Genomic DNA, 20,826 nt, shown 5'->3' on the forward strand with positions numbered 1-20,826 from the left:
GTATGCCAGGCAGATGTAGCCAGACACTTAGAACTTCTGATTCAGTGGGGAAACAGGCCCAGAGAGGGTCTGCCTCGAAGTGGAATCAGCCTCACAGGCAAAGTGGGTAGCAGGCAAGTGACCTATCCTATCCCAGGGGGCCAGAACTTTCTCTTCAGCCAGGAAGGCTTTGGGGTTGAGGTCAGGGAAATCCTGGGTAATTTCAAGGGGATCACACATTCATAGCTCCAGTAGAGGACCTGTGGGTGCTGCAGGCAGGGTTCCTACATGTAAGTTGATGACCCAACTCTCTTTCTCCGCTCCTCTGTAGGCTGTGAGTTTGAACCAGGTACAGAGGCTGGTCCGAGGGCTGGGACTGTACTCTATCTCCAGCCACTGGTGGAGCAGGAACTGGACCTGGCTCCTCCCTCACTAACAAGCTCTTTTCCAATCCAAAAAAAAAAAAAAATTTTTTTTTTTTTTTTTTTTTTTTTTTAGCTCACTGAATCTAAGAGAGTTTTATGCTGAATTTTAAAATACCTTATTTTTCCAGTCTCTAAACTGCTAATCTCCCAGGCTGAGGGATTCTGGGACAAAGGCAAGGCCTCGAAGTGGAAATCTGTAAAATTAGCTTCAGCAGTATTAGTGTTTGCAGTTGGAGATTGAAAAATTGCTTTCCCAGCCTGATTGGAGGCTCCATTCTCCTCAGGGAAGAGGCAAGGACTCCGTGCAGATACACTGAGGGACAAATGCTGGAAGGCTGTTATGGGGCCTATGAGCCAGACTTCCCTGTGCCAGGCTAGGGAGGGTGGTGAGTCCTCTGCCTGAGTTGCCCGCAACAGCCCACAGTTTTCCTAGGGCTATGGGTTCTTAGCAGGTGCCAGGTAAGTGCAGTGGAATCCAGCCAGGTCCCTTGCCCTTCTTTCCCTCCTGGACTCTGTTCCCCAACCGCCACCTCAGTGCTCAGACACAAGAGGGTGGGGGAGGCTTCCGGAGCCTGGCAGTGGGGCCAGCTCTGGTGCCTGTGGGTGTGCCCATGTGGCCCATCAGGCCTCTTGTGTGCTTGATTGCCTCTGATTGGCTGCAGCTGAATTCAGCAAAAGCTATTATTTGCCCTTGATGAGCCAATCAGATGGCCTCATTGGCCATTCAGAGCAGGCACCGGAATCTGGGGGGAGATGAGGCTTAGCAAGGGGGGAGCGGGTGAAACAGATGCAGGACCTGAGCCTGGTCTGTGTCCACCATGACCTTCACACAGATCATAACCTCACTTCCTGACTCATCACCCCAAACCAGGGCTCCTTGTTCCCCCATTAGCTACCTCCCGGCCTTTGCCTACAGTGTTCCCTCTCTGGCAACACCTTTCCATACATCTCTACCTCTGTCTGATCTCCTTAAGACTTCCTCCATGGAGTCTACTTCCACCTTTCCAACCTAAGGTGAGCTCTTCCCTCCAAACTCCTAGAGCATGTCGCCCGCCCCTTTCTCTTACTTTACCAGGAATTACAGAAATCAGAGATGGCAGTCAAAAAGATTCAGACAGACTGGGTTCAAATCTTAATCAGCCTCTTTCTAGCTCTGGGACCTTGAACAGGTGAATTCCCCTCTATAAATTTTATTTTCTCACCTGTAAGACAGCCTAATAATTGTACTTCCTTGAAGTGGATGGGGCGTGAATTTGGGGGCTTGGGGTCTGGCAGGTCCAACCAGCCCTCATGGCAGACCTTCTTGAGCTTCTGAAGACTGACCCAAGGTTTGGCACTGGTGTGGACAAATGGGCCCTGGGCAGTCCAATGGCTCTGAACATTCAGGGGATGTTCAGATGCACAGAGACCAGAGCAGGTGGCATGCAGTAGACAGTGTGATGTGTTTGTGCCACAGAGAGGCTATAGGATGAATGGGACAAATCAGATTACCAGGAGGCTTAGGAAATGCCCTGGAGGATGCTAGGGGCAGAGGGGTGAGCATTTCTGGTGAAGCATGGGCAAGGGCCCAGCATGGGAAAGAGAGGGAAGAGGCTGGTATTGAGGCTCAGTGATGTAGAGATGTATGGACCCTTTCTGGACCAGGGAGAGAACTGAGCCTCTATCATGGGAATATTCCTGGGAAACAGACTGTGAACTCTTTTACACACAAAAAGCCTCTCCATCAAATTCCAGCAAGGGGGAGTCCTAGCTTCAATGGGGACTAGAGGCCACTTCTGCAAGCTCAGAAAGTTTAGGGAGTCTAAGGTTTCAAGGTTCTCAAGTGTAGTGACTCAGCTGGTCCCATCTAGGGGTCCTAGCCTCAGTGTAGCCAACCTGCTGGGATTGAGACTGTAATGCCTTCAGGATCTTTGACTCAGTAATTAAGTTCTGTACCTGACCCTCAGCTTTTCTGCCTCTGGCTGCAGAAGATGAGAGTCTTTTTTATATCCTGCCAAAGGGGCTTCTGGCTTTTACATTTCACCTTAAATTCGTGATTAATCACACTGAGTCTTTCATTGTCTCTCCAAAGCCTCAATAGCCCCTAGCCACAGCTGACCCATTCCACAGTTCTTATAATTACACTTTCCTGAACTCCTCAACCACCTGAAATATTGTGCCTGTTCATAGGTATTCCATTTCAGTTCACAGTGGGTGAACATTTGATAAGTTGCACGTGTCACATGCCAGGTTTGCCAGTGTCCCACCTACCTCCACAGTGAGGTTCTCATTGTCAGTAGGACAGGGCCCACTTTAGAGTTGGCTTTTTAGGATCCCTCCCATTACCAGGTGTGGTGGGCCCATTCCCTGAAGTCAGACTTGGAGATGGTGTGCAGGTGTTTATTGGGGACCACATTTGGACGGATTGAAGGAAGTAGGACTGGATAGCAGGAAAAGTTTGGCTGGGATGCATTCTCAACAGAGCCAGGGACTTTTATTTATGCATTTATGTTTGGAACTGGGGTTTGAACCCAGGGACACTTTATCACTGAGTTCCATCCCCAACCCTGTTTATTTTTCATTTTGAGACAGGGTCTCACTCAGATGTTAACGGTTTTATTAAGTTGCTGAGGCTGTCCTGGAACTTGTGATTCTCCTGCCTCAGCCTCCTGAGTCACTGGGATTACAGGTGTGTGCCACCATGCACAGCAGGATCAGGCCCTCGTACTCCCCCTCTCACCTATATATCACCCAGTGTACAGTGGGGTGCCTTGCTTCTGCTTAGGGAACTGCTCCAGAGAAGGACTCAGATGAGAGTTGTCAGTAGCAACACACTTGGCAACTGGGGGGATGAGAACTTTGTCCTGAAGTAGAAATCTGCCACACAACTTAGATTCAGGTTCCGGTTGTGCCTTTTACCAGCTCACATGACTCCCAAGGGCTCTCCTAGATCATTGCCCCACCTCTAAAACAGTTCATTATCAAGCCTCCAGCTCCCAAGACAGAGTGGGATCTGAGAGTGGCTCAGAGGCATGATGTGAATTCAAGGCTGTACACGTGTGTGGTGGGAACCAGTTCCAGTCACTATCCAGGTAGGAGCTCAGGGGCACTGAGCTGTCATTGCACGAGTAAACCAAAACCCAGGGCAGCCCAGATCTGAGGAAATGGAAGATGTGGGGCAAGTTTGCACTGTCAGTTTAACCCCAACAAAGTAGTCCCAGTGCCTGTTCAAGCGGTCAGGGATAGAAGTAGTGTTGCCTAGAGGGGCAAGCAGATGGAGGCAGGCTGAGTTCAGGGCACTGGACTCCAGGACAATTGGTGGTATTTGTTCAACAAAGTGACCCAAGAGTGGGGGCTGTGAGGTATCCAGAGACAGACAGGACTTAGAAACAGACCTTGGTGGGGGGATAAAAGTGATGATGATGCAAACAGGCAGGTGGCTGCCCATGTGGAGGCACCAGGAGCCATCAGGGGTAGACAACAAGCCCTTGCAGAGATCATGGGCTGGTCCCCTTAGTAGAGGTCTCTGCAGACAAGGTGATTCTGGGCATACCGTAAATGACTCCTCATTTGCAAGGGACCTATGCAGATGGGGAGATGGCTCAGACAGGTCCCTTATCCAAGACTGCCACAAGGCCACTGTATTATTCAACTTTCCACCACTGTGACAAAATACCTGAAAAAGACAACTTAAAGGAGCAAAAATTTATTTTGGCTCACAGTTTCAGAGGTTTCCCTGGCTCTTTTGTTTCTGGGCAGAACATCGTGGCAGAGAGCACTGGTAGTGAAGAGTTGCTTGCAGAGAGCTAGGAAGGAACTAAGGACAAGATATGCCTTCTAGAGCATGCCCCCAGTGACCTACTTCCTCCAACTTGGCCCCACTTCCCACAATTTCCTCTACCTCCTAATAGTCTGTTCAATAAGAACCCATCAGTGAATTAATCTATTCATGATATCAGAGCCCTCTTGATCCAATTACTTACCTAAAGCCCTGACCTCTGAATATTGCAGCATTGGGAACCAAACCTTTGACATATAAGCCTTTGGGGAACTTTCCAGATTCAAACTATAACAGTCACATGGGCCAAAAACAGCCGTGGCATCAGCCTGGGCAGCTGATGTGGAGGAACATGAGTGTTGGGGTCAGCACCTTGCAGGTGTGGCTGTGGCAGAGAGGTGATGGTTTGCTAGAGGAAGGCTCGGAGCCAGGCATGCGTGTTTTGAGCATGCCTGTTAAAAACCATCATCAGCCTTAGTGTTCCAACAGCCTCTTTCACTTTGTAAAAGCCTTTTCTTTCGAAAAATAAAAGAAGATTGGAGGCAAGTACAATATTTGGCTGTGGCGGCTGTTAATTTGGCACTGAATGTCACCTCCGCCTTTCTCTTTCCTGATGCCAAGTGTGCCTTTCCTGGCTCTGGGTGGGCGGATGGGGTGATGGGGGTGCAGGGCGGTCTCCCCGAGCCTCTTAATATTCGAGATTCATTTCCTTAAACACACATTGTCTCACTCCAATTTCACGTCCGAGCAGTTCTGGTGAGGAATTAGCAGCTCTTGGGAGAGAGCAGGCGGGTTCTGTTTACACGGGGCCGGGCAGGAGGTGAGGAGTGTGGGCAGGGGCTTGGGGTTGTTTGCACAGGGAGCTCACAGAGGGCCTGGGTCTGGGGCTGCCTTGGGTGACCAGAGGTTCTCAAAGGAAACCAGGCAAGCCCCTGTCACAAGATTGTATAAATCCTGCTGCATATCAGGTGTCCTGAGTACATAGAGGAAGACTATAATGATTTAGGGGACAAATGGAGGATATTGGGCTCTCAACTCAGAAGTGACCAATTGGCCCAAATCCCCCAAGAGAGGATGGGCTAAAACCAGGGTCAACTTCTGCTTGATCTCCTCTGTGACAGGAGCTCACTAACTGGAGGCTGCTGTTTCCTTGGATCAGGCTCCGAGGACCCCTCCCCCAAATGGTGTGCAACTCCAACTGCATGTCCCCTCTGCCAACCCCTTGCTTGAGAAGCTACAGTCCTGTTCCTGTCTGGGAGAATGAACTCCAGTTTGTGGGTGTTCCCTCAGGGCCCAGCCTTAGGTCTCTCCCTGTCCTCACTCACTAGTTCCAAGGGTCGTGTGAGGAGTATGGTGGCAGCACTCAGGACACAGACTCCCACGCCTGCTGCCTTTCTCTTCCAGACCTTAAGAGAGGATCAGAGGGTCCTGGAGAGAGACATGCTTTAACCCCCTCCTTACAGGTTCCCTTTCAGACAGTAGGATGGCAACCCAAGGATTGAACCATTCCTGGCTGGGCTTGCTTTTGGATGTCTGATGTCCTCCAAGGCCAGGCCTACCCTTTTATGCCCTTTCTACCCTCCCCTGCCCATAGCCCACAGTCAACCCCAAAACTCCCCTCCCTGAGGCAGGGCTGTGCATACCAGAGAGGCAAGGCAGTGCTGAGCCTAAGGAGTACTGTGGGGGAGGTGACCCATCCCCAGCTCTCCTGGGCCGCCACTCATTCATCACCTCTTCGAGGGGAGACCTGCTAATTTGTCAGTCCATTAGCTGGGCATGAGAAGCATATGGACCCGATTCTGGCTGCCCTCTTTCTGCCCGCCTTAGAAAGCATCATCTGGACTCACTGCAAGGACTCAGGTCCAGGCTTGGATCCCAAGACTGGGAGTAGAGCACCATCTTACCCTGAGACTGAGCCCTCAATGAGGGCTCACTCTTGGCTACAATAAGACTACACTTAGAGATAAGTGACAGAGCCTCTCTCTAAGCCATGGGCTAGAGAAGACCCTGCTTTGGGGAAATTGGGCCTTATTTCAAGTGTTCAGAGACAGGTAATTTTCTCCCACCCACCATCAGCAGGGAGATCAGTCATTTTCATGCTGTTTCTACATGCTTTTGTCTTGGAGATGGGGGTAGGCAGGAGGGGTGTGTTGTCTGACAGTTCCATTGTTGCTTCCCCCCACACAAGAAGGGGGTTTATGCACAGGGGCTCTCTGTTACAACCTATCATCTTCAGTGGTGGGTTCTGTGTTTGTGGCCTGGGTCTGAATGTGTGACTTATGCAGGGCTGTAGTTCCTCTGACATGGTGGATGGAAGGGAAGGGGACTGGGTCTGCTCAAGGGCATCCTGGGCCTGTGCACACTTTACATAGATATTCCCTGAGACCTACTGGACTTGAGCAGAGGGACACAGGGGACTTAGGGCTGTGCTCAGGGAAGGGTGCAATCCTCCCCGATTCATGCAAGCCTTCCTCCTGTATGCACATGTAAACCTGGACGTGTGCACACCAGACAGTTGTACCTGGACACATACACTGGAACATGTGTGTATACATAGTCACTGGAACGTGTGTTTGGCATGCATAGCTCATTGGAACACCTTTACCTTCTCACATGTATGCCAGTGAACATTTGTGTACATACATGCTACTGTGCACCATTCACATGGTGTGCCCTCCAATATATGTATACAGACACTGTATCACCCACATTGGCTCTTGCATCATCTGGATTTATGGCAGGAGATAAATTTGCAGTTTAGCAACCCTAAACCTGCCAGCACTATAAACTCAAAGAGCCAGATAGTCAGAGCTTTGCTGAGCCTTGGCGACTCTGCAAAGCATGTACCACATCAGAGGGAGTTTTCCAGACTGCTTTGAAGGACAGTCCTCCAGGGCATAGTATATTCAGACCTAATTGGCAGGGAGGCCTATGCAGGGAGGAGTCAAGAGTCAGCGCCATGGTCACCACCATGAGGGCCTCAGCCTGGGACATCTCCAGTGCTCCCCAGGGGCCCTAACTGGTGACCATAGCTGGGAGGAGCAGGGGCATTTTGGAGGCCATGACTAGTATGACTCCTAGCAGTTCTGGGACCTGAACAGGAGGGGAGCTTCCTGTTTGGACACCCATGGGTACTGAGAAGAGTGGACCTGAGCTATGTTCCAGTGATGATGTGGTAGGTAGAACAGGGAACACATTTGAATTCTGGAGGAGCTCAGAGTTTGCCAGGGTTCTATAGTGACTGGGGCAGGGGAGAGGCCTGGGGCATGGAGTTCTAGGCGAGTGGGCAGGGAGGCTACACAGCCCAGGGTGCCAGCAGGAAACCAGAGGGACTAGTATGTACTCAGAGACACTCTAGGAACAATGACTGGGTAGGACTGACCCAGGCCTCTTGTCTTGGTCCTGCCCTGAAGGCCCTGAGAAGGGGGTCAACTGGGGTCCAGCCTCAAGAGCCTTCCCCAGCACTCCTGGGAGACCTGGGCCCATAGATTCTTCTTGGGAAACCCTTGACTAAGCCCCCTTTGAGGGGTCTCCTAGCTGGCCCAGTGGGGATAGGGTAAGGAGGAACACAGCTGCCCAGTTCTTTCTGTGCTAAGGAAGAAATGAGGCCACCTTACATAATTGGGGCAATTTGTTCTACTCTTGTCCTCCTGGCATCATTGCCCTCACTACCTCCTTGCTCAGGGAATCCTTGATGGAACTAGAAACTCAGCCCTCCCTCCCACTCTCCTTCCTCCCCAAGGTTGCTGAATATAGGATGTGGGAGAATGGGGTGCCATCATCTGGAAGACCTGACTATGATCTAGCCCATGGGAAAGTGGTGGGGTGAGGGAAGAAAAAGTACAACACGTGTGGGGACCCAGGCCTCTAGGCCCCTGGCCTGCCGGACAATGCACAGTTTCTCAAAGAGTTCATACCCTAGACTCAAGCAAGGAATGTGGGACAAAGCTGCCTCTCACTACCCTGGACCCCTTCCCCCCAGCAACTCAAATCTGTCCTTGTCTTTCCTCTCCCCACAATCACTCTAAGCAAAAAGATTGGGGAAATGAGCCCTCAGGGTCTGGGTGAAGCCATTGATCAGAGTGAGAATTCATTTGGCTTCCTGATGGATCTGTTATCCTGAAGGGGCTGACCTCCCAGGAGAATTCACTCTGAGACATGGCTCTCTGTAGACACTCATAGTTAGGATTTACAAACATGGGACTCAGCTAAGCCCCCTGATATTCACAACCCTGGGGCAAGTAGCCCTAGGGACATTGCTAAGGGGCAGTCTGGGTGGGTTCCCAATGGAGGGAGGAGCAAGGTTGAGCCTAAGAGGGTCTAAGGATCTTAGGTGATAGAGACCAATTGCAAGAGATGGGGTAAGCTCTGGAACAGGTTCTGTGTTCATGCACACAATTAGTCCACTTAATCGTTGATTCCCAGTTCTGCCAGTTATTCTCTGTGCCTTGTTTGCCTCCTTTGTGAAATGGGGATAGCAAGTGGGGCTTGTGAAGGTTTCATGCAACGGATGACTGGGGTGGAGGTTTGCTTCAGCCATGCCACTATTGGTACTTATTCCTGTAGTAATCATCACCCCCATCCAGCAGCCACCAAAGCTGGGCAACGAGGAGATGGTCCACAAGGAATGGGGGCCCAGACACAGCATCGGCCTCCCCTGAGCACAGCACACTTACTTAGAAGTTCATGGCTGTTCAGACTCAACCCTATCAGTGTTTGCTGGCATGTCAGGCTGTCAGTCCTGTTTGCACAATTTGTTTGCATGGCAAACACAGTATGTGGGTGCAAGGGAAGTAAATGCTGGCCCTGTGGCCACTGGGGTTTTTGCATTCATAGAGAGAGAACCTGGAGCCACAGGTACCACAGATTGTCTCTCTCTCACCCTGCAGTGAAATAAGGGGAGACTGAGGTTCAGAGAGGAGCCAGGGCCTGCTCAGGAGCACCCATCGAGTACTGAGTCTTGAACTCACTGACCCCAACACTGGGAAATCTTTGAGCAGTGACCACCTTGTATTTGGACCACCCAGGTCCAAAGTAAGAATTTTCCTTTGAGGGCCCAGGAGAGGCTGTGAATCATGAGACAATGTCTTCCCTCCGTGCATATGTGTCCTCCGTGCATACATGTCCTCAGTGTGTGCATGTCCTTATGACGTACCTATCCTCAGTGTATTTTTGGTGTGTGTAAAATCCTTGGTGTTTCGGTCCCATTTATGTATTTATGTATACTTCCAACTTGTTCTACAGAAGATTTAGGGACACTTACAAGTATACATAAAATTCAAGAATAGCCTATAAACTGGAGAAAAATAGGAGAAAAGAAAAAAGGAAAACTAGAGGAGGGAATAAATGGAACTGGGAGATGCTGACATAGGAGGTTAACAAGAAAGAGGGCTCAGGTTGGGTGTGCTCCCTCATACACTCTGGCTCTGGTGCTCACTGCCTACCCAATTACTGCCTGACACTCAGGCCTCCGAGCAGACTGCATCAAGGACTTAAATGGAGAACTCTGGTTCAGAGGCAACTATTGGTCAAGCCATGCCCTTGCCCCAACCAGGCCCCCCACATTATTAGGGTCCTCTCCAGCAGGAGGATGTAATGGTTATGACCTTTAGGTAGCACCAAGTCATCTCAGGCCAGCAGAGTTCTACTGCTTAAAACATTTCACATAAGCTAGGGTGTGGTGATGCATGCCTATAATCCCAGAAACTCAGAAGACTAAGATAGGAGGATTGCAAATCCAAGGCCAGCCTCAACAAATTAGTGAGACCCTAAGCAACTTAGTGAAATCCTGTCTCAAAATTAAAAGGGGGTGGGTAGGTGGGTATGTAGCTCAGTGGTAAAGTGCCCCTGAGTTCAATCCCCAGCACCAAAAAACAAAAAACATTTCACATGACTTCAGACTACATTTTGAGGTATGGGCAGCGCCTCACCAGGCCTGTGGGGTGTCGGGTTCCAGTGATAATAGACAGACTGTGGTGCATTTTCTGTGAACCTAAGTATAAGGTATGAGCAGGATCTGCAAGTGGCTACCTGGTTGCTGGATGGGAATGTGGTGAGGTCTGTACGTGTGACCTAGTGGGCACAGTCAGGTGCATGCGCCTGGGGCTGCATGTGTAGAGGGGAATGGAACAGGAAGGAAAGACCCTGGGATGACCTTGCCCCAAAAGGGGCCCTTCATATCATGGGAGCTCACAGCTGCCTCCTAGGCTTACCGCCATATTTGCCTTTATGCCTACACCAGTCATGCCAAGATCTTGTGTTTTCAAGAGAGCAGCCAGCCTGAGGACCTGGCAGCCCCTCTCATAAATGGGGCTGTCATTGGTGCTATCATAATTTGATGACCTTTTCAGCAGCAAATCTCAACAGGGAAGGGTAGACTTCTATCCTGTGAGACCCAGAATATTGGTCCCTGCAATTCAGGGTGGGGCAGGGAAGAGGCTCAGGGCAATGTAAGCAGCCCTATCAGTAGGCCCCGCAAGAAACAAGCATGCTCTGCATTTGACCTTCCATCTTTGAGGAACATTCGGGACAACTGACTGAGGTAGCTCAGGGCTATGTAGACTCTTGAGAGGGAAGGCTTGGGCCCAACCACCTGGATGGTAAAGGGCAGGGTGCATTTTAAACCCATGACTTTTAGACAGTCTTAGGTGTATGTGCAGGAGATTTGGAAGTTTCTCCTTTGGACAGATTCTGGCCCTTGCATATGGTGTCTGTTTTCTCATCTGTAAGATGAGAAGTCAACCAGTGGATGAATACCTCCTTACCCTTGTCACAGGTCATGGAAGCCTAACTGGGGACTCTTGGTACAAGATCAGCTTGTGACCACTCTGGAGTCCCTGGAGGACCTACTGCAGCCTTGAGAATATTGCCCCCTGAGCTCTCAGTGTTGTGCCGTATGGGGTGGAAGCAGATTGTGTCCTTTGCTTCCTAGTCTCTAGAACGATTCCTCAGTCTGGGCCTCCAGTCCATTTCACGAGGAAATTTATGGGGGTGAATTTCTGCCAGCTGTAGGATATGAAGGACAGTCATCTTGGATGAGATCTCCATAACCTATTGGAGTCTTCCATGGCAACCAAGGGCCCACCAGAACCTCCGCCTACCCTGGCCATGCCCCCCCAGCCCATCCCCTCATCCTTCCATTCCTGCTCCTGAGAAGCATAGAGAGGCTTTACTCCAACCTTTTTTACCCCAAGATGAGGCTCAAAGGGAGAAGTTTAAGAGGACAGACAATAAGATAGTCACTAGGACCAGGTTTCTCTACTTACTCGAGCCATCATATGGCAAAGAGGGAGCACACGGTCCTTATCCAAATCCAGGATAGGCCAAAACAGCTCAAGGTGGTGAATGAAGAGCAAACCAGACTCGTCTTGGGGGCAGGTGAATGGAGATGTACCCAGGGCCTGATGGCACATCTGAGAACCCCAGCACCACAATCTCCACTCATGGCCTGCACAACCTCTAGGCAATTTCTCTATCTCCCAGAGCCTTGGTTTCTTCAGCTATAAAATGAGAATGCTAAACATACCTGCTTCTTTGGACTGTTGTCAGGACACAGTGGGTTGTGCGCTGAGCCCTGTCTGGCCACACAGAGGGCCCTGCCATCACTATCATTGTCCCTCTGTGGCTGAGAGACCTAGAGTCCTAAGGGAAGGAATGCAAGCCAACTGGGTGGGAAGGCAGCAGAAGAGAGTGGAGCCAGGGTGGGTGGCAAGGGGGCCCAGACACCGACACAAACAATCTGTTTCCCATAAACATGGGCGCCCACACCAGCCGACCGCCACCCGGCGACTTCTGCGAGTTGGGAAAGTGCGGGTATGTTTACTTGCACTCCCCCGTGCCAGCTGGTATGCTGGGCACAGCTTCCCTCCCAGCTGCCTCGACAGCCGGCGGCTCCCAGCTCAGGAAGGGAGGGGGGCAAGCAGGGGCCCTTGGATCTTGCCTGCAGCTTGTTCGCCTCAGTTCAAATCATCTACCCCAATACTATCCCAGGACAAATCCTGAGGACAGAGGGCACTGAGAGTCTTCATGGATGTTATCCATGTGACCAGTGCTGTCTTCCCTGCTCTGCAAGCTGCAACTGTCCAGAGGCCCTTGTCTTGAGTTTAGACAACAGGTGTCCCTTCAGTGGGGTCCATGCCCCCTCCCTCCATACCCCAGCTGCCTTCTCTGCATCTTAGCACACCCCAAACTAATGGATACATGTTGCAGGCAGATGAAGTTGCAGTGGCCCTACTGCCTGCCCTATGGTCCTGGGATGCTGGGAGTTCCATGTCCCAGGTTCTCTATTTTGTGAACACCTTGTCTGAGGTGGGCAGTGGCAGCTGCAAAGATCACACAGCACCCCCACAAAAGGTCAGGGCAGATTCTTGGCTATGAAGATGTCTCCATGGCATTGTATCACCCATTTCCAGGCATTGGTGTAGCATTTAAGATCACAATGGTGGGACCTGGGAGGCAAGATCTCAGGGAACCTTCCCTGGAGGTTCCATTCAGGGGTTCTTAGGCCCTTAAATGGCCCATGCTGAAGCTTTAATGTGTAACCTTGGAGATGGGTCATAGGTGGCTTTATCCCTATATTATTTGGTTTTGAGGTACATAGAAGTATACCCAATGCTGATACGGGTAGGAGGGACCCTGGAGTGTTTCCTCTCTCTGTCCCCCAGGGGCTGGGGCATTTGGGGTCATAATCTTAATAGAGTGACACCCCCCCCAATTAGATTCCTTTCTCACTGCCTGTCCCAAGAGCATCACCTTGACCACCAAGGGAGCCAGAAATTAGGAAATATGAAGTCACAGACTGTGAGCTTCATGTAGGCACATGGCCAGGGGAATGCTGTTATCAATGGTGGCAGCCTGAAGTTCAACTGTGCTGGGTAACTGTGGATGATCCTTCTCAGGATGACAACTGACCTGTGGCATGAATATGGAGCACCTCCATGAGAAGGTAAGGATGTCAGAGTAGTGTGGGGCTGGGGAAGATGATGCTGTTCTTGTGTGACAGGAAGCTCACTACTTACCCAGGTAAAGTTTCCATGGTTTGGGAGCCCTGAACGTGAGAAAGTTCCTTCCTGAAGTGGAATATGCCCCTCTGTTCACAATAACCATCAGAAACCTTGGATAAAGGCCCTCTGTGTTTAGAGCTGAGTGGTGGCCAAAGCCCTCCAAGACTGTTTTCACCTCAGATACAGGCCTCAGTACAAGCCCAAAGATAATCGAAGTACCACCGTTTTTAGTCAGTTGGAAAATCCACATCTGTTTCAGGGGAGCAAAGATAGGGCTATACTCAAGAATGGGTCTTGTGCTCAGTGTTACTCTGGTTTGCGTGTGGAACAGACTTCATGGGGAGAGGGGTCTTCCTGGGGCCACTGTGGGCAGGTTGGCACAGACTGGCCCCAGCTCGGCTGGGAAGATTTGGTATATTGTTTTATGTTGGGTTTTGTGTCTTTTGAAAAACAAGAGATTGAGCCTTTTTATGACATGGATTTTACAGCGTAACGAGGCAGCGTAATTTCCCATTCTCAGCGGCAAGTGCACTTTTTACACTAATTGCATAATTAGACATAATGTACTAATTGCGGTAATGGATGACAGTCAACTAAACTTTAACTTTAAAAACAGGGAGGCGTTGCTGGGGGGTGGGGGGGTGGGTTCATGCCCCTGTGAGTTTTGTGAAGGAGAAACCTGCTGGCAAAAGCTGCTAGACGCTGCCTCTTGGGGCGAAGGGATCAGGGAACCAGTGGGTCCTTCTGCCCTGCCCTTGGCTCTATCCCCAACAAGATCCTGTAGCATGAATGTGGCATGTCCCCGTGGGAATGTAAAGACGTGGAGGTGGAGTGGGTCTGGGAAAGACAGTGCTCTTAATGGGCCACCAGCCAAGAGGGCCATGTCTTCCTCTGACCCAGAAAGCCAGACCAGGGGCCTGCTTTCTATTCCCACACTATGTGTCCCGTCCCCCATATCTCACATGGACTGCATTGTAATGGTCCAGTTATAACCCATCTGTGATTCCATCTAGACAATGTGTTCATCCCAGGCAATCCCTGCTCAATACCAAAGTAAGTTATTAACAACATGACAAACCCTGGTTGTGACAGGACACCATATATAGATGACTCACCATGGAACCAAGCCACCTCAGGATGGTGGCAACATGGCCACATGGGAACCTCTCATGGCAAGAGTCAGCAGCTAATATAACTTGTAACTAACAAGCCCCTGCCCAAGCACCAACTCTGTTCTGATGGCTCCAGGGTCCCCTTGCCCTGGCTCTGCTTTAAATCCTGTCTATTCAGGGAGGGGGACTTCCTGAGGAAATATCTACAGTCCAGCGCCTGGTGTTTCCCTAGAGCATTTGGGTTAGGGTTTCCATGTGCCCAGTGTGGGGCAGCCCTTCAGTTTCATCAGGGTGCAGCCTCTTCCAGATTTGTCCTGCGTAATCACAGTGGGAAAGGACACCCAGGTGCTTGGATATACCATCAATCCTCACCTTTTCAAGGTTGATTAGTGATTATGTCAATAGTCTCAAATAAAGACAGGGGGCTATGTAAACAGCATGGTGGGAGCAAGATCAGGGTTTTGACCCTGGCTCTGCCCTACCTGGCTAGGTTCCTCAAACTAGTTACTACCTGTCCTCTACTCCTGCTACTTCCTTTTTGACCCAACTCAAGGTCCCTGAGCCAACATAAGCCATCTGCCCAAGGCTTTCCTAATCTCTGATATATACCAATCTGGCAGGTGACCTCCAATATCATATTCCAAGGTTTTTCCCTCCCCAGTATAAGCCCATGTCATGGGAACTAAAGGCCTAGTCCACTGTCCTAGCCCACTTGCTGACCTCCCTTTTAGGGATCTGTTGGCTTGAGGGACTGGGCAGTTAAGATGCCCACGTGTCTGCCCCTTGTGAGATCAAAGAGCAGACACAGAGACATGGTGAGAGGGGGTGTGGAGAGCAGCTAACCACCCAGGGGTCATATCTTGGGACTTAGGATAGAGGCTGGGATGCTGGAGCACCTGGCTGAGCCCCAAGATGAGCCTGGCCCTTGAGAAGACAGCAGCAAGACTGAGTCTGCATCAAATCTTTCGTTCCATTTTCTTTCTGATTTAATTTTCCAGAGATTAGGGCCCGTTCACCTTCTCCGCGGAGAGATGTCTTGGGGTGGGCCTGTTTTCACTCCCAGGGTTAGGTAGTTGGTTAGTGATAAGGCTAGTTCTGTAAGTCCTCCATCTCCTTACCTCTAGAATAGCCCTTCCACCTGTCACCAGTCCTTTAACATTAGTCCATGTTCTTCTCAGTCCCCTTTCAGGCCGACTCAATCCCCAGTTCACTTTATGCCCCCTTTCCACAGGCCTCACTTTCATGTTCAGGGATTAAATAAATACAGGGGATGAAACTGCATAGGTGTGCCCTAAAGCCAAGGTTTTGGATCAGATTCCAGCTCTGTCATGGGACTTCACCTTTCTGGGCCCCAATGTCCTGCCTCCTAAATGGGGATGACCAGAATGTACCCTCCTCAAGGGTTGTTGGGGGTCAGTGAGGCTAACTATTTAAAACACCCATCCCAGCCAGTGCTCAACAGCAAACAGGGCTGTTCCTGTAGCAGGCTTGGTCTGTCCTTTCTTTTCCCCTCCTCTTGCTCCTTTCCCTCTCCTGTTCCACCTTCATCCTCACCCTGGACAGGCTAGGTACTGTTTCAGGTCTGGGCTCCACTGCTGCTGGCTTGCTGGGACTTTGCAAAATGCCCTCTGTTTGGGGCCTGTCACTTGTCCTGAGGCCTTTTGGCTACTGTAGGGGCTATCTTTGTGTTCCTGGCATCTGGTAGCATCTCAATTCCCCTCTCTGTCAGGACTGTTATGAGCTATAGGGATAAGGCTGGCTCCCTCTTCCCTGTAAGTGTTCAAACTTCCTGTCCAAGGTCTCCATTTCTGCATGTGCTCTCCAGGCTCATTTCTTGTTTATGTAGAGCTTTCTAGGGAAGCAGGAAGCTGAGCAGAGGATTTGGGACTCCAGAGGAGGGTTAGGGTTCATTCCCTCAAAATCCCTAGGCCAGAAAGCTGGCTGCACATGCTACTTTACAAAAGAATTGCTAGAGCTGAAGGACAATTGGGGTCAGAGCTAGCACTGGGGGGAGGCAGGAAGTGGAGAGATGAAGGGCTAAGTCTCCATAACTGGTAGTGTGTTCCAAACAGTCCCCTAAATTGCCTTCATGACCCCAGCCACCCCTGGTCTCCCTGTTCCTCAACCCCTTTACTACTGTCTCCTGCCCTCCCCCACATGCCCACCTGTTTCCATCTGCTGCCCTGTCCCACCACCATCCTACCATCCTCTTGGGTTGAAGCCCCTGCCTCTTCCTCCCTATCATTCTGATTTGGAGCTGCAACACCCTCTGGACCTGCTGTCTCCATCTCTCTCCTCCATCCAGATGCCTGGGTAGAAACAGGTACCTCTCAGGCTGTAGTTGTAGTCAACTCTCTGGGCCAAGGACGCCAGTGAGCATGTGGTACTGCTGTGGTTGTTGAGGATCTGCACCCTGTGTGCCTTGACCTTTCTGCCACTTCCCAACCGATCCCATGGAGCAGCACTGGAGGCTGGGGCTTGAAGGGAGCCAGCCAGTCTTGGGCAGAATCCAGGCTCTGAAGTTGCCCTGAGCTCTCCTGGGCCCCCTGCTGGGGCCCACAGCAAACAGGACCTCCCTGGACTTCATCAATATAGAGATGACCTATCTCCTGAGGTGGGGCCATCTGCTAGGCTGTATCACTTGGATCTCCCTGGGGCTCAGGGCCTGCCCAGGAGACAAAGCAGCTGGAGCAGATCCAGGGGAATATTAGAAGGGTGAAGCATTAGGGGCCTGCCATTCAAGGACTGTTACACCTCAGAGGCTTATTCAAGATCAGGAACAGCCTTGACTGGCAGCTTGACCAGCCCCTGCCATTCTGGGATTCTGCCCTCACCTCACACAAAACCACTTCCAACCCATTTTCCTGCCTTCATTCTAGAGAGGATTAGATAGGCAGGGGAAGCAGAGATAGTATGAGCAAAGTTATATCAGTGGGAATCTGCATGGGCCAGGAACTCAAGGCCTACAGGCACATGACAGGTCAATGGGCCAGAGAGGCCCCAAATGCTGGCACCAGGGGCCAGCAGAAGGGTGCCATGATGGGTTCTAATGTAGGAGTGGAACAAGAGAAAGTATGGCAGAGATATCACTGAACTCCAAGGGCTCACACAACTTCAGACAGAAGTGGAGGACTAAAACCCAGACCTCAGAGCTCTGCTCTTGAAGATGGAATCAGGCATTTATATTTGTTGAGCATTGATTGCATGCATACATGATGCTTGGGGAGAGATGGAAAGGAACTGACCGGCTGTGCTCTAACTGGTGTCTAGGCTCCCCAGTTATCACTGACTCTGCAGTTATCACCTCCAGGGCTGAGGCTGAAGTGTTGGGGACAAGAACAGGGGACTGGGGAGGGATCTTAGAAGAGGGGGTGGGGCTGTAAGTGGGCAGAACCCAGGAGACTGAGGTTGCCTACTCAGGAATGGAAGCTGATGGCTTTAGGCAGCCCCTGAGTGTGCAGATCTAGCAGGGAGAGAATGGAGGCAGGAAGGGGATTGTGATGGCTTCTACAGAATTCTGGCAACCCTAAACAATAGCAGTAACAACAATAGTACAGGGTTCTCAAGGCACAAATTGGGCTGTCCTCTGTCAGCCTGTGAGGTGAGAACTGCCATTCTTATTTAATGTATTGGACCTGAGGTTCAGAGATTCATGACTTTGGCAGCATCTCAGCTTCTAAGCCATTGTGTCACCTGGTGTCCTGGGATGAGGCCCTGACCCCTAGAGATCGCCTTCCTCTGCAGGTCCCAAACGCCAGCTCAGTTGCCATGCCAGGCTTCAAAGATCACCCTGGACTCTAGGAAGAGAACCCTAGGTCTCCCCAGGAAAGATGTCAGGAGACTCACATAGTCCAACCTCAGATCCTGGAAATGACCTTGACAGGGGAGTCTGAGGTATGGGAACTTTAGCCTCTGGCCCCGAGGAAGCCAGGCAGCTGCGACCCCTGCTGGTGCAAGTGGCCTGGGGTGCCACTTTGCGGAGGCTTCAGCCAATGTGGAGACCGTGGTACAACACACCCAGGGGCTGTGGTCCAAGGCAAGGGAAAGGAAATGTTTTAAATGTAACAAAACCTGGGAAGGATGGGTCAGGGTAGATGGGAACCTGGCTATGCCACTCACTCACACGGCCTTCACCTGTCCTCTCCTTTTTCTGATCCTTTTTCCTCAACAGTAAGGCACAGCCACCCTGAATTTCCCTGTGACCCCCAGGCTCCAGCCTCTCCATGTCCTCTCTCTCCATCACGTCTTGCATCTGAGGGCTTCTGTCCTGAGGCAGGGCCTGAGGCCTGGGGAACAGCCTGTCCTGGTGTCCACTTGGAGCCTCTGTCCTCTCTGGCTGTGTAGCCAGGCCCGGCAACTCGCCCCCTAATTGCCACTGCTCTGCAGGAAGGAGCGACTTCACCACAAATTATTTTGTTCTAGGAGAAGGACAAAAAGAAAAGAGAAGCCGGGAGGGTTGGGGGTGGCGGGAGGAGGAGAAGATTGCCTGAGCCTGCTTTGTGCTGTGCTTTAACCCTTGGACTGCCAGGTGCTAGGTGGGCAGTAGGGCAGGGGCTCTGCTGTGCCAACCCCCAGTCCATCCCCCTACCAGATGACAGAGGCCTTATCTCTCCACTGTCTTCTGTCACTCTCCTGACCTTATCTCTCCCTGCCTGTCTGTCTCTAGTCAGCTGCCTCTGTCACCTCCTTATCTCCCCCATCACCTACCTCCTCTCTCCAGGTTCCTTCACTTCTGCAGAGCCTGGAGGTGTGGTGCAGTCATGGCAATCTGGCCTGTGACCTCGGGTAGTGAAAAAACACAGGCTAGGTCTCCTGAGGTCACCTGAATGAATACATGGATCTGACCAGTGTATGATGTGCACACGCGCACACACATACACACATGCACACACCCAAGACCCCATTCACAAAGTTGCCTACAGAAGCCAGGCACAGTGGCACACACCTGTAATCCCAGCTACTTGGGAGGCTGAGGCAAGTTCAAGGTCAACCTGGGCTACTTAGTGAGACTCTGTCTCAAAGTAAAATTTTTAAAAAGTCTGAGGATATACCCAGTGGTAGAACCCCTCTGGGTTCAATCCTGGTACTGAAAAAAAAGGGGGGAACACTTGCAGAAAATTGTTTCTAAGACTCATACATATAAGCACCCAGACTTTGTCTAGGGGACCTAGGCCCCCACTTTCAGTGTGCTAGCACATACACATGCCTACAGACCCACCCTGTGAGGAGGAGGAAAGAGCAAATTTATTCCCCCCACCTGCTCCTTCCCTGGTCCCTGCCCCCATATTCTGTGCCCTGAATGACAAAGGAGCCCTGAGGCACACCCAGAGCTCCCTCCGCAGTATTTGCAAATGCCCTGGGGCCACATCAGCAGAAAGGGGTAGGGATACCCCAAGCCATGGGGAACAGCAACTGTGTGCATACAATTCGATTCAGAGTGGGTGTATGTGTTGTATACACACAGGTGTGAGATTATCTTTGTGTTGATTTGTGGCCGTGTGGTATGTGCTTTTTATCTCCATCTTCTCCCATGCCCTGCCTCCTACCTCTGCCAGCCCATGCTTCCCGTCTGTTATTTGTAGCCATTCTGAGGTAGTTAGTGAGTGCTGCTGAAGGCCCCTGAAGGGGAGACCCTGAGGCCCAGAAAAGGTGGTAACAACTTGGACCCAGCCATCAACCAGCCCAAACTGGGCCCTCATCCCAGATACAAGTTGTAGATCCCCAGCACTGCCTCTCTCCTGAGTCTGTGAGGGCGTTAGACTCTATACTCTCCGTAGTCAAAGTCAGGGCAGGGTAGGGGTGAAGGCTCAGCTGAGTTGAGCTGCGCAGAGGGAGTATGGGGAATATGGGAATGTGCAGCCACTATGACCTCACCTCTGGCCTCTGCTTCCTTCCAGATCTACAAAGATAACCGGAACCTGTTTGAGGTGCAGGAGAATGAGCCTCAGAAATTGGTGGAAAAGGTGGCAGGGGATATCGAGAGCCTACTGGACAGGAAGGTGCAGGCCCTGAAGGTAGGTTTGTGTGTTGGAAGATGAGGGGCTTTAAGGGAGGACCAGGGGGAGTGGTCCTAACTAGGAGGACAATTTTGTCCCAACCCTCCTTTGTCGTACTGAATTTAGGCAGGCCTGTCATCAGTAGACCTGTGCCTTCATGGATTATGGGCAGCTGTGGCAGGAGCAGGGCAGTTCTATCTGGAGTTGGCCACATGTAGGGAGGATGTGGTGACTCAGGCCCAGGCATCCCTGCCTCTCCCTTTTGCTGGGCCTAGGATCCTCCCATTCCTCTAGGTTCCCAGGTCTGTGTTTATATAGGAACCCAGGTCCTATGTTCTAGGTTTATGGGAGGTATCTTGGATGTGTACCTGACCAGGACAGCAACCGATTGATGGTGGAACCTCAACTCCTGGGGTGGGCTGCAGGCTCTGATGGGGAGAGATGAGGGGCCCTTGGATGCCCCACAAAGAATGCCATGGCCATGTAAGGCTGAAGGCTGAAGCCCCTGCTCTGCAGAGTATCGAATGTTTCTATATCCCCTCTGGGCCTCGGTCT

At 51.2% G+C, this 20,826-nt stretch overlaps 1 protein-coding gene across 10 annotated transcripts in view; it reads left to right on the top strand.

The window, feature by feature from the left end:
- Cacna2d2 (calcium voltage-gated channel auxiliary subunit alpha2delta 2) overlaps positions 1-20,826 on the top strand; it is a 135,135-nt gene that overhangs the window by 47,767 nt on the left and 66,542 nt on the right. For all 10 annotated transcript variants that reach the window (XM_047564171.1, XM_047564176.1, XM_047564173.1 and 7 more), the window contains exon 3: positions 20,173-20,289. In XM_047564171.1, coding sequence (XP_047420127.1) covers positions 20,173-20,289 — 117 coding nt within the window. The remainder of the gene's footprint in view (positions 1-20,172; positions 20,290-20,826) is intronic.

The sequence above is a fragment of the Sciurus carolinensis genome, chromosome 9, assembly GCF_902686445.1.
Source record: "Sciurus carolinensis chromosome 9, mSciCar1.2, whole genome shotgun sequence".
Classification (NCBI taxonomy): Eukaryota; Metazoa; Chordata; class Mammalia; order Rodentia; family Sciuridae; genus Sciurus; species Sciurus carolinensis.